At 48.6% G+C, this 13,657-nt stretch overlaps 1 protein-coding gene across 1 annotated transcript in view; it reads right to left on the bottom strand.

Moving 5' to 3' along the window:
- Nucleotides 1–13,657, bottom strand: part of LOC6550442 — a 36,760-nt gene that overhangs the window by 22,452 nt on the left and 651 nt on the right. Inside the window, exons 2-3 of the mRNA XM_001977801.3 lie at nucleotides 10,294–13,417; nucleotides 9,412–10,056 (exon numbers count right to left, since the gene is read on the bottom strand). Of these exons, the coding sequence (XP_001977837.1) occupies nucleotides 9,412–10,056; nucleotides 10,294–13,408 (3,760 nt within the window). The 5' untranslated portion in view covers nucleotides 13,409–13,417. The remainder of the gene's footprint in view (nucleotides 1–9,411; nucleotides 10,057–10,293; nucleotides 13,418–13,657) is intronic.

Raw genomic sequence — 13,657 nt, 5'->3', positions numbered from 1 at the left:
GGTTTCTCGCCGGACGAGAGGCAGCTGCTTCTGCTTTTGACCAGTTGAGTTGACCACTCGACAACCTTGACACAAATGAATGCGAAAATCGAAGGACGAACAGGCGAGCAGCGAGCAGGGCGAGGCGGCCAACTGCAACTGGTCCGCAGGGGGCGTGGCCGTCATAACAACAACATTACCCACCACCAACTAGCCAGCAAGTCCGGGACGAGGTTGCTACCTGGGCCGAACTCATTTCCCTAATAGAACAATTATCGACGCCTACAGCCCGTGGGGCTATGCGATGGAAATGGTGCCATGGCACCACGGTCCTTTCGGCCGGGACTTCGGCACTTCGGGAACCAGGAGCGCAGCTAGTGTCCACTAACTGGATGTTGCGCTGCTATAACGATGATTGTGGCCATGATAGTGACGATAATTACTCAAATACCTTGCCGATTAAACGGAGGCCTTGAATTGCAGGTCTACGGCTGCCGAGTGATATAATATGTACATTAATGCGTTGGCTTTAAATGTAAACACTAAATAAGTTTGTGAGTTCAATTGGACAATACAAACGGAAATGAATTGGAGTCGTATAGTAGAAACAAATATGATAATACTGAACGAAGCTAAACTTTGCTTAGAGTATTGAAATCTCAAAGCATACTTATTACGCTATTTAAAAATAATTTATATCAATAAACCGACTACAAAAGACTTTAATTTCACTATGTATGCTCAAGTTCAGCGTTTAGTTTGCCATTCACTTGCGATACACAAGCTATTCAACCCGAAAAGACCGCCCACTTTCTCGACCAACCGCTCCATGTGACATCCACATGAGTTGCCTGCTCCTTGACCTTCTCCGTCCGCTTGCAAGTCAACTTTGGCGAAGAACAAGACAATGAACGCCGTAATGAATGAACAGAGGCGTCGCGGAGGGGCGTTTGCAAGTGCAAAAGCGCATTTAACGGCTTTCGCTGGCAAAGGAAATGCAAATAAGCGGCAAGGACGCGAACAAAGAAAAGGGGGGCGACTGATGAAAATAAAAAAAATTACGGAGAAGGCCAACCAGTGAACTATGTATGTGTTTTAAAAATGTCAAGGCTCCTTTTTGGTCGTGGGGGGTAAAGGAAAAGGTAGGGGAAGAGGAAGAGCACAATTTCTGGCAACCCTTTTGGCCAACCAGGCAAATCCATAAGCCAGCAAGCGCTCAAGGGCAATTCGGTTAACAAAACAATGGCCACGACGGCGAATCCGGCGACGACAATGTTGGCAATATGAAGCCTTTATACCAGGCTAAAATTGAAAATTGCTGGGGGTGGCGCTTACACTTGATTCCACACGCGAAAATAGTCCAAATAGCTAATGGTAATCCATACAAGCAAAACCCAATTGCATACATCACTTAAGCAAAACTATCGATTGCTTTCGATGACTTAAGGTGCACCTATCGATCATATTAATAGCGAAAGTATTAAGGATTACCTCAAAATGGTAGATGTATTGAACTTGTTTCTATGGCCAACCAAATGCAAAACAGTAAATTTTTTGTATACACCTATCTTTACTATCGATAGACATAATATTAAGAAAATAATTTAAAATTGAAGCAATTGGCCAAGTAATAGGAATATACTTTAGAAAGGTAGTTGTAATAAACTCGCTGATATGCATTAAAAAATATATACATTAAAAACTTTGGCCTGCGTATCAAACTTTGGTTCTGGCTTCTTGTTCCTTGGGAACAATTTAATTAGAATTAAAAATTTTTTCTCTGTAAGTGTAAGCGGGAAAAACAGTTTGATAAATACTTAGGAATATTTTGGCAGAATGGTTATTGTCAACGCACCTGCCTTGCCTTCCACCGCAAATATCCGAGCACTGGTCGCGTTTTCCATTTTCCAGCCGACCATGACAATTGCCTACCCCACTCCCACTACCTTGATGACATTGATTCGTCATCAGGGCAGCATAAAAGCATTAGCATAAACGCAAGTATAATCTGACTGCCGCTAAACGCTTTGGCACGCCAATCATTTTTGTGGCCAGCAGCATTTTCTTGCCTCCCACTGCCACGCCTCCCGTTTTCCATCGTTTTGTTTGGCTGCTATTAATGCTATTGTTGATTATGTTCACTTTGTGGCTTTGCGTGTCAAATCAGATTTGGAATTTCTGCTGCTGCTGCTGCTGCTGCTGCTGCTGCTTTTGCTGGCAGAGCTTCGGGCGAATTTCCCCCCTTTTTCATTCCCTAATTTCTTGTTCCTCGTTGTTTTTGTTGCGCACTTGTACTTTACACTTGTGTGCCTTCACTGCGAAACCCCCGGCCAAAGAGCTGTTTTGCGTGATGTGCCGATGCTAATCAAGGGAAACGGGAACAATTATGTTGGCAACACTCGCAAATGGCCTGCTAATTTGGCCAAGGCTTCAGGAACTTCAGGCTTTGCTTTTGCGAATGCCACAAATCAGGAACCACATACTACGCTTGTCTAGAGAGTAAATAGAGTGGCAAGTATTCGATTATCTTGTTTTACATTGAATAAACTGCCTTAAAAAGTGAATTTGATCAATGTTATTTCATATTTATTGCTGCTGTTATTCAGAGAACTCCATTATACCATTTTCACCATTGAGTACAGAATGAATGTAAAATAAAGTCTAAAAAAATGTATTTAACATGATGAGCATGATGACGAATGAAATTGCCACACTTAAATATTATCATGGGTGTAGTTTTTTCTGCAACTCAACTTTTTCTGCCACTCATAATTAAAAAACATCTCTGAGACTGCACTGCATCTCCATACATTTCAGGACAACAGCCTTGAAAGGCTTAAATCCCTGGCACAGCGAATCAAACAGGTGGGGGGAGGCGTTTTCGGGTGTTTGGGAGTGTTTGCCGAAGGGGTAAGGCTAAGGGAAAGGAAAAGGGGAAGGGGCAGAGAAAGCTACTTTTCAGGGGTAAAACACCGGCCAGAAAATTGAAATATGCGTGTGCAGTGAAATTGCGTGGGAGTCACAACCACAAAGTCCAGCACAAACCACCCAAGCCGTCCAAACGGTACTAATTGTGCGTGGGCTTGCTGACGTCCGTTGCAGTGGGTGGCGGTGGTATAAAGGTCACCAGTTCGGTTGCCACCAAACCGAGCCGATCGCCCAGCCAAGCGAGGCCAATATTATCATCCATGTTCCACTGGATCTGGCACATCGATGACAGAATCCTGTGGCGAACGGAAGTGAGTGGTGGTGGGCGGTCGTGGGTGGTGGTTGGTGTTATTCGGTGGTAGTGTACGGATGCAAATTCGTTTTCGTTGCTTGGCCTTGCACTGGATATTGAATGCCATCAGATTGCTGCGGTTTGTCGTGGCGAATTGCGATTCAATTTAATTCGACTCGATTCGATTTCCATCGATGCATGGCTTTGTGTGCATTCATCGCCTAAGTGGACTAGTCCGCAGTGATTAGTTACGCATCCGCACTCACACCTGCCCAATGCCCACCTGGAATCGGTTGGTGCAACAGCTTCGATGACAAATAATCCATTTCACCAGTGCATTTTATTGGCGAACCTCGTGCAGTTGACTCACAGAACTTAATGAGTAACGCCCTTTGCGGTCAGTTTGTTTGGCGTTTGCATTGCACAGGTCACAAAACTACAACCGAAACTACAAGTCGAATAAATATTTGAATTACCTAAACATCGGCTATTGCAAGCGTTATGCATAGATAGGTGCGTTTAGAGGGAATTCGAGTAGAAGGGATTGTACGTACTATTAATTTGCCAAATGCAGTTTTAGGAATTCTAAAAGACACCTGCCTTCCTTATCAGTTACACTTTTGACTCTCCTCGAATAAGTTCGAGAATATACGTTCTTGCAATGGAAGTCTTATGATGACAGCCTCGGTCACAGTGATAGTAACCCTTTACTTAATTCAGTTGTAGAGCTGTACGTATTCACATACCTAATTACAAATTATTGATTGACATAGACAAATAGGTAAACAGCTAAATAATTCATATAATTGGTCGTTTTAAGTATTAAATATTTCAAGTGTTTTAAAAATCCTTTAAGTCCTTAAAATGTATCTTTTTGATTATTCTAGTGAAATTTTATATCCAAATATTAAAAAACCTATTTTCTTGAGTGCAACTGTAAATGTGTCACGTTGAGTTATTTTCAACGCCAATTTTCGATTTTTTTTTTTTTAGCATGGTCGCGTCTGTTTCCGATGGCCCGCAGGTGAGTGGTGTGAGTGGTGTGTGTGTGTGTGTGGAGTGTGTGGCAGGGGGATCCCCAACATGCATTCCTATTCGCATTCCTTATCCGCTGCCTTTCTGCTCTTCTCTTGCACGTTTCCTCTCTTCTGTTTCTGCTACTCTCCGTGTGTTTGAGGCTCTTTTTTTTTTCGCTCGTCCACTTTGTGTTTTTTGTTTCTTTTTTTTCTGTTTTGCCTTTTTGGACATTGCCAACGATGGCATTTTTGTGGCCTAAATTCATGGCAGCCAAGTGGCGGGCGAAAGGGGGCCAGGAGGGGCCTGCACTGGCGACTACAATGTGTCAGCGGCATTTGGCCTCTGAATGAATATGTTTACATTTTCCACTTTCAGATCTCTCCCTCTTGCGCACTCACTCTGACCTGCCATAGCCGTGTCCTTCTCCCTCGCACGCGATCTTATTCTTCCTCTTTTTAGGAAACCCACCCACTGCCACCCACAGACTGCTCATTACTGCTTGATAGCTGATAACAACCTCAAAAGAAGTGACCAACAAAAGCTGAGCGGAAAAGCAGGGAAACAAGAAAGGGAAAAAGGGAGAGCCATCAAGAAAGAACAAAAGCCCGAACTTCTTTTCAAGATGCAAAATCGCAGTTTTTCAGTAAAAATCAACTCCTGACTAATTAACTATGTATGTAAAAAATCCATGCTAAGTTCAGTTTTAAAGTTCGGCTTAAATATATGTATTTATAAAATTACGTATTTTTAAAATTTAGATATTTTTATGTCATATCCGATTTACTGGTAATTTGAGTACGTCCTATCAAAAGTAACAAAAACCAAGATTTACACTTTTGAGAGTATTTGTCAAATTTCAATTCAATAATGGCATATTTTAGTTTCTCTCGGTGCACAGAGAAACGGCGACTTAGGAGCACCGTTAACCGATGACGATGAACAACAACAGAAGCAACAAGAACCAACAGCAGAGGCAAGAGGAAGATGAAGCTGCCAAAGTTGCAGGCAAGGCAGACGACGACAACAACAACAGCAAAAACAACATCTCAACTGACTGCCAACGACTTCCAATAAAATAGACGAGACAGCGCAGCGGCAGCGGGAAAACTGCTCAGGAAAATTCTTATAAGAAATTAGCAAAAACGATGACGACAGCAGCAGCGATGCGATGTTGCCGTTAGCTTTTTCCCCCTTTCAGCTCTTTCAGTTGGGGGAAACGAATTGCTCAGGAACAGGATGGAGAGCGAAAGAGAGGAAACTGGACCAGCAAGAGCGGAGAATAGAGCGCGAGAGAGAAGACAAGGCGCGACTTGCAGCGCGGCGGCTGCAGCAACAACAACCAACTCAAAAGCAACAAGAGCAGAAGCAGCAGCCAAAGGCGAAAGACAATTGCAGCACAACCGATTCAGCCAGGCGACAAAAGTGGCGCAAATCATCTCACAAAATCCAAATTCTAAAATTGGGCACTCCACTTATGCAAGGATAAAGCATAGGTGTCTATTTTTAAAAATGTTTATATATGTATATCATATACAAAGCATCCAAAAATAGAAACAAGGATACCTTCTTGAATTTATGGTTCAAAGAATAAAGAAGACTCTATTTTGAGAAAATCACCAACTTAATTGGATAATATTCCATCGAGCGACTGTTTTGTCGCCTGCACCAGTGGACTAAGAGCACTTTTTAGATGCTTGGGCTTTAGGTTTTTTAGCTTTTTCTCGCTGCCCGACAACGACTACGGTATATATGTATGTATTATATATATGTTTATATATATGTGTGTTTGGGAAGGGGGCTAGAAAAGGGAAAAACCACACAGTCGACGAAGGAGAGCAGAGGCAAAACAAAATATTGCAGACGCAAAAGCCAGAGAGAGAGGACTAAAAAATGATTTTGTTGTTCATAAATCAGTTGCAATTAAAATTAACTGGGGGAAGAATGCGAGGCTTATTAGATTTGTGGTCAGCGGCAATTTAACCGGTCGCAGTCGCAGTTGGCGTCGCAGTCGAAAGTAGCCGGCACGCGAATGCAATTTTTGATTTCTTTTTGTATTTTTTCTCGGGGTGGGGCGCGAATTACACTTGTGTTGAAATTGCCATTGCATTCTTGCACATAATTGACACACACACAAAAAAAAAAATGAGGCAAAAAATACGCTTCACATTTCGGTTGTTCTATAACGCACGCGGGCCATTTGTTTAATAACAATCGAAATTAAACCCGCTTGTTGTCATTATTTTTAATACTTTTGTTGGTTGTTCTACAAGTGTCGCAATTTATTTATTAACACAAACACGAACGCGAGTGGCGCACGTTACGTATACGCAATGTGGCCACTGCATCATGTTGATGACGTACGAACATCAGCGTAAGCATCATCGTTAGTCACGTCATTATTTGCATCATCATCGCCGTCGTCGTTGTTCTGATTTGTTGTTGTTTCGGCCAACAGCAACACGCATAATCGCGAAACACGCGCAGCCCACGTTACGTATACGCAACGTTGCTTGTGACAGCATCTTCTATTCATTTTCCTGCGTTACCCACGAACTCGAGTGTTTCTGAGGCATCGCCGTCGCAGTCTCAGTCTCTCAATTGCTCAGTCTCGCACTTTCTCAGTTTCTCGGTTTCTCAGATTCTCGGCTTTTCAGTCTCCGTTGCCGTCGACGTCTAAATGCGAACTAAAAATCCGAGAAACACGGCGGAACAGGCGGTGGCTGTCCGGTGTGGTCCACTCCGTCCGGGTGGCGGAATAAAAAAGCGCAAGGAGAAGCAAGGAAAACCGTCCGAGAAGCCAAAGAAGAGCCGGCACAAAGCGGACGAAACGCGGCCAAAAAGGCAAACGCCAAATCCTTTCTAGCTCTCTCGCTGGCTTGTTATCGCCGCGTTGGTAACAGAGACGCAGCAGCCGAAGAAAGGCGGGTGTTCAGTTCAGTTCAGTTCAAATCTGGCGGCTTGAGTTGATTTTGAGTCTCTCTCATTCGGCCATACTCTCTTCATCTCTCTTTGGCGTACATACAGATGCAGTGTGAGCGTGTGTGTGTGTAGTATACTTTAGGGTGAGCCTTGGTAGATGGAGAGCTTTAGGTTGTAAGCGATGCAGCATAACGTGCACTTAACACCATTTTCCAAAATTATTTTCATGCAGCGATAACTTCATATTATATTTATATAATACATATAATAATACATATAACAATATATTCAAGGGAAAATTAAATACATTCAATTCGATTCGATTCGTCTACCAGCAGTTTTACAAATCACTTGTGCCATTCTATAAGTTTATTTAACACAATATAACAAAGTCCATAGTGTAGCTTTGACTTTCGCTGCCTATGAAGTTGAGCTATCTCTACTGCTTTAGTGCCTGCAGACACAATTGTGTTCTAACACCACAGAGCAAACATTTAGGTCCACCCTAGCGTGTACTGCGTCGCGTGTGTGTGTGTTCGCACGGATGAACGAACGTCAAATAGAACATGTGCTAACTGTCAGCACAGCGCAAAGTACAAACACTCACGCGGACACGAATGGCGGTGGTGGAGGGGGGGAAAAGGGTCGACGGAGATGGAAGCGGTAATGGAGATGTGAATGGGGATGTGAATGTGAATGAAAGCCCCAACCGCCCGACTTCCCGACTCACCGACCCACTGCCAACTGGGCGGGTAGCCTACTTAAAGGATGCACCCGACAAAGGCGACGACATCGACGCCGTGCACAGTGGATAATTAATGAGTTTGGATGGCGGAGTCCGCCTTGGGTGCGAATCAATGGGGCGGAATAAATGAGTTGGCATTGAGCGATCCTGCGAGCGAGTGAGTGAGTGCGAAACGAATCAATCTTCTCCACAAGATTGGAAAACCCATTTGCAATTTAAAATTTGCTCGAATTTCTCATCTTCATCTCAATTTACTTCGGATCAAAGCGGCTGAACGCTATTGGAAAATCTGAGAAACATGTTGACGACAGGCGGTTGCATTTCGATCATATTAGTTAAAATCGATAAGCGAGGTTTTTGGCGCCGAAAGGCGAACAGCCGGAGAGCACGCCCTATTCCACCCCTTTTTCATCTCGTGTGAGAGAAACGCGAAGTAAAAATATGCGGCCCGCTTTTAGGAGTTTAAGCGCAACTTTTGTAATATGCATTCTGCCCTGCCTATGTGTGTGTGTGTGTGAGAGTTAGTGTGAGTGTGGTGTATCTGTGACTGTGCAAGTCGAAAGGTAAATGACATCAATGGAGGTTGGCTGCCTCCTCTCAGTCGCTGCCTGCAGGCTGGCTTGCTTTTTGCTTGCATTTCGTTTCCGTTTGCTGCTTGCCTGCTTACAGTTTCCGACTGCGGCCAGCACCAACACAGGCGCAAAAATGCAGCCAAACACACACACACAAAGTGAAGAGAGGCCTTTTGGGCGCGCGCCTAAGTGTATGCAGTGAAAGCATTATTGACGTATCTCTGATGAACCTCCTAAAATTCGTAGATCAACAAGATATTTATACTGTTTTCGACTGTATTATTTGAAAAGTATTCTCGGTATTCGTATGCAATTCGAATGCATTAGTTAATAATGTAAACTAAACTAATTCTAAAAGTCAACAAAGTGAAGAATCTGTAAACAAAAAAAAAGCCAACAAATTTTCTTTTTTTTTCTCTTACATATATATTGATTAAGAGCCAACAAATGAATATCATTTTCTCCCTGTGTAAGCAATACATCTTGTCGACGACCGCAGAAGGTGAAAGATGCGCGAGGCACTGGGTTTGCGGAAGGAAGGAAGCCAAAAGGACATCGCCAATCCGCACACATCTGTGCGCCTATTTAATAACTAATCCCAACCACAGACTGCTTTCCAACCCCAAAAAAACTTTCTCCAGCAAAAAAAAAAGCATCGGGAAATTTTATGCTGCAAACTTTTGACGGTAAGAACCAGATTTTCCCCTATTGTTCACCGTGAATTCAAATCAATGACAATTCTGGAATATTCTTGGCTATAACAAATTTAGTTGGGCAACGCAAAGTCTCATCGATTTTTCAACTCCCAAGTTTGGCAAATAATTAAAAACTACCAGCAAAACAATTAGTCTAAAGTTAAAAACTACCCATATACTTAATCGAAACCATGAATGCAATTGTAATGGATTTGCATTACTGATAGGAGGTAAATATGTAGATTTTGAGCATGGAGCACTTACCACTGGGATCGTGATGCGGTGGTCCAACTCCTGGGCCCGGCTGCTGGAGCTGGTGCTGGTGCTGGTGCTGGTGATGGTGGAGCGGACTGGGGGCGCAGAAGGCGCTCGACCCGCCTCCCAAAGTGGGCGGCGGCATGCCCACGCTGGAGGGCGGCGGATAGGCGCTGGCGCGGTAGGACGGCGGCGGAGAGCCCAAGTCGCAGCGCTCGGGCGGCACGGTGACCGTGTTGGGCACGGCCACTGGCACCGGAACAGGTGCGCCCGGCGGCGGTCCATAGTGGCCTTGGGGCGGCGGACCGCCATAATGATGCGGCGGCGGGGGCGGTCCGCCGTGGTATTCGGCCGCCTGCTGGTAGTGATGTGCGTGGGCCGCGTGGGCGGCATACTGGTGCTGGTGGTGCATGTGTAGCACTCCGCCGCCACCCGGCGCCAATTGGTGGGCGTGGTAGGCGGCGGCGGCTGCGGCCGCTGCTGCAGCAGCCGCGTACGAGGGCGGCGGTGGTCCGTGGTGCTCCGGAATGGCGTGCTCCGTGTGCAGGCCGAGATCGGGGGCGTGGTACATGCCAGCGCTGAGGTGCTCGCCGGGCAGCAGGACATGCGGTCCCGTCGGCGCCGCATGGACAGGCAGCGGCGGCGAACTGTGGGCTGTTGGAGCACAGGGAAATCGGGTCATTAGGTGTGGGCACAGATACACAAAGGAATGAAATCATAGATCTACATATGTATGCATGTAGATATAGGTATCTCATGAGTTTTGAAAGCACAAACACTGATAAAATGATGTGATAAGGTGTTCTACTTGGAATTGTAAAACATCTTAAGGTTTTTGAAGGTCACTTGCTTGAGAGATTACTTAATGTATGTCGCGAATGTTAGGCTTACCTTCGCTGAGTCCGGAACTGGCTCCCGGCGGCAGCATGCTGGAGAGGGCGCTGAGCGGCGTGTAGGACTTGGGAGGCTCCACGGAGCCGGGTCGCAGGACGCGCTCCTCGGTGACGCTCGACTGGACGCGGTACTGCATCTTGCAGTAGGCCTCCTGGGCGGCTCCGTTGCTGGCGTTCACGTAGACGCCGGTGATGGTGACGTCCGTGTCCTGGACAATGACCACCGACGAGGAGGTGGGCCGGCTGCAGTCCTTGGCGTCCTTGGTGCTGGCCGCCGAGTCGCGGTAGCCAGTAGTGGTAATGGTGGTGTCCGTGTTGGTTTCCTTGGTCTCCTTCGAGTACTTGGAGTCGTTGCTCTCCTCGATGATCGAGTGGCTGGACATCTTGCCAACGGTCGAGTCCTTCAGCTCGTTATCCCGCTCCCGCCGTTCGCGTTCCCGCTCGCGCATGGATTCTTTGGACTCTTTGGGCTCCTTTTTGATGTGGAGCAGCTCGGTTTTGATCGGTGCGGCTGACGTCGTCTTGCTGGTGGTGGTAGGCATGGTGTCCAGCTCGTCATAGCTCTCGAAACTGCTGCAATCACTGGCCAAATTCTTATCCAGGTGGCGCTCCACCTCGTAGGTGGCCGCCACAATGGCGCTAGCATTCAGGCTGGCCATGCGCTTTCTGGCCAGGATGCCCTTGTAGTCCCCGATCAGCTCCTCGGTGAAGGCTGTTTTGCGCTTCTTGGGCAGCTGCTTGGGTGGCTTGGGCTTCTCCTTTTCCTTCTCCTTGGCTTCCTCTTCGTCGCTCTCTTCGATCTGGACCGACTTCTTCTTTCGCTTGGCTTCCGTCTCGCTGGACGTGGCCTTCTTGGGCGGCGCCTTCTTCGGCAGCTTCTTCTTCTTGACCGGCGGCAAGGGCTGCTGGAGCTGCAGTTCCTCGGTCTCGCTGTCGCTATCGAACTCCCAATGCTTGCCCACTCCCCTGCCTCCGGGGACGTAACGCAGTTCCCTTCGTGGCTCCGCTTCCTTGGGCGGAGCACTCGGCGCTGCTGGTGGAGCCGCCGATGTGTGCGGCGGACTCAAGGATCCCTTGTCCCTGTCCGTGTCCCCTTGACGCGGTGAATCCTTGTGGTTGTCGTCGTCACTCCCGTCCAGGGTGCGGATGCGTGGCGGCTGCTGCGTCGCCTTGGACAGGCCCAGCTCATGGGCCGTCCGGGATTCGTTCTCGTACAGGCACTGCACCTTGGCCAGCGCATTTAGCGAGGCCATCCGGTGGCGCTTGGGCCCACTGTAGGCACTCAGCTTTCGCTCGTCCTCGGAGGAGCTGCTCTCTGCGGAGCTGCCGCTGGGCGGAGGCTCCTTCGTTGCGGCGGCCTTTCCCTTGCCCGCCGCCTTCTTTTTGCGTCCAGCAGTGGAGGGCATTGGAGTGGCTATCTTTCGCTTGGCTTGCTTTTTACCCGACGAGGCGGCGGTGGAGGTGGCGCCGGTTGTGTGCTTGGCTGCTGGTTCGGACTGTAGTGCGTTGCTCAAAGGATCTACGTCTTTTTCTTTTTCCTTTTCCTTCTCCTTGGACTTCACCTTCACCTCCTTCTCGGCCGGTGGCTTCTCCTCCTTCTTGACCAGTGGCTGCTCCTCCTCATCCCCCTGAATCTTTGTGTTCTCAGCCGGCCGCTCGAACAGCTTTAGTGGCTTGTTATCCTCATCCGAGAACTCGCGCAGCTCCTTGAGCGACGGCAGCACCATCTTGATCGGCTCCTCGTCCTCCGATCCCGACTTGAAGTCATATATGTCCTTGGCGCCGCTCCATGAGGCAGCCGGTGCCTTCTGGTTCAGCGCCTGTTGCATTCGACCCTTCGATCCCGCCGATGTCTTGGTGTACTTCACCTTCGGTCGCTGCTTGAGTGCTCCCCCTGATGGTGGCGGAGGTGGAGCTGGTTGCCCCGCCACCAAGGCGGTGGATGAGCCTGTCGAAGTGGGCGTAGGCGTGGGCGTTCTTGTGCGTGTGACCGTGGGCGTTGGCGTTGGCGTAAGCGTGGGTGTGGCTGTGGGTGTCGGTGTCGCCGTGGGCGTGGCCGAAGGCGTCGGCGTCACCGTGGGCGTACTGACAATCTCCTCCAGCTCCATTTGCACGGATTCCGTATTGGAGTCCGGCAAACGGGAAGTGCTCTTCATCAAGGTGGCTTCCTTTTTTGGTTTGCCCATCTTGGCCGGTTTGGACAGCTCCTTTTTCGCCAGCTGCTCTGAATGGGCTGATTTCTTGCCAGGATTCTTTGCCGTTGTGTGCTTGGAAGTGGCGGAGCTGGGAGCTGAAGTGGCAGCGGAAGTTGTCGTTGCAGCTGTCGCCTGTGGGGATGATGGCTCCACCTTGGTCTTCTTGGTCTGCTGCACCGTCTTCTTGGAAACCTTAGAGGCGGTGGACTCCTCTGGAGCGGAAGGTGGTGCGATTTGCGGCTCTGCCTTGGGTTTGTCCTTGTCTGCCGGCTTTTCCGCAACTTTTTCCCTCACTGGCTCCGGGGAGGGACGCACTCGTTTCACTGGCGGCATCTTGCCGGGATTCAGGCTGGATATCACTTTGACCGCCGCTGCGCGAGACTTGGTCTTGACGTTCTCCGAAATGGAGGACTTCAGCACGCCATCGTTGAGCCGCTCCTCGCTGCTGGGCAGCAGGTTGTCGAAGCCGTGGATCTTGATATCCAGGCTCTTTAGCATCTTGTTTATGGCCCTCGCTTTGCCATCCTCGTGTCGCTCCTCCGGCGACAGTTTCAAGCTGTTGGATGCGGATGAGGACGCGGACGCGGACGCGGCGGATGTCGAGGAAGTGGAGGATGTTGAGGTGGAGGTTGTGGGTTTTCCGCCTCCGTTTCCAGCACCCTCGGTGGCGGCTGTGAGCGATCCCGACGATCCTGTGGGATCCTTGGCCGGCTTCTTGGCCGCCGAATCTGTCTTGCTGGCGGACTTCTTGTCCTCCGCCTCGTCGCCGCCGCTGGAGGCCTTCGTCTGTTTCCCGGGCCGCTTCTTGCCCTGGGTCGTGGACGCCGTCGCTGCTGCGGCAGCTGCTGCCGCCGCTGCCGCAGTCGCCGTCGAACGCTGGACACGCTCGGCAGCATTGGAGCGCTTCTTCGAGACCATTTCAATGGGCTGTGCGGGAAAGAGGAGCGATAGACGGGGGTGGTTAATGAAGTATTTCGAGAAGAGGCCAAGAAACGAGGGGTGCCTCCACGTTCACTTTTGTTTGTGCCCCCCTTTCTGCTCTGTATACATGCAGTGGGGTTTCTTCTAATTCAGCTGAAGTGGGCGCACGTGACAAACAATGAAAGCGCCAGCTACGAAATGGAAATGGAGGCGAAGTGCCAGAGAACGCATCTGAGCATGGAATAT

This window comes from Drosophila erecta, unplaced genomic scaffold (genome assembly GCF_003286155.1).
Source record: "Drosophila erecta strain 14021-0224.00,06,07 unplaced genomic scaffold, DereRS2 tig00000126-arrow-pilon, whole genome shotgun sequence".
Taxonomy (NCBI): domain Eukaryota; kingdom Metazoa; phylum Arthropoda; class Insecta; order Diptera; family Drosophilidae; genus Drosophila; species Drosophila erecta.
The sequence above is the reverse complement of the archived record's forward strand: the minus strand, read 5'-3'. Positions and strand labels throughout refer to the sequence as shown.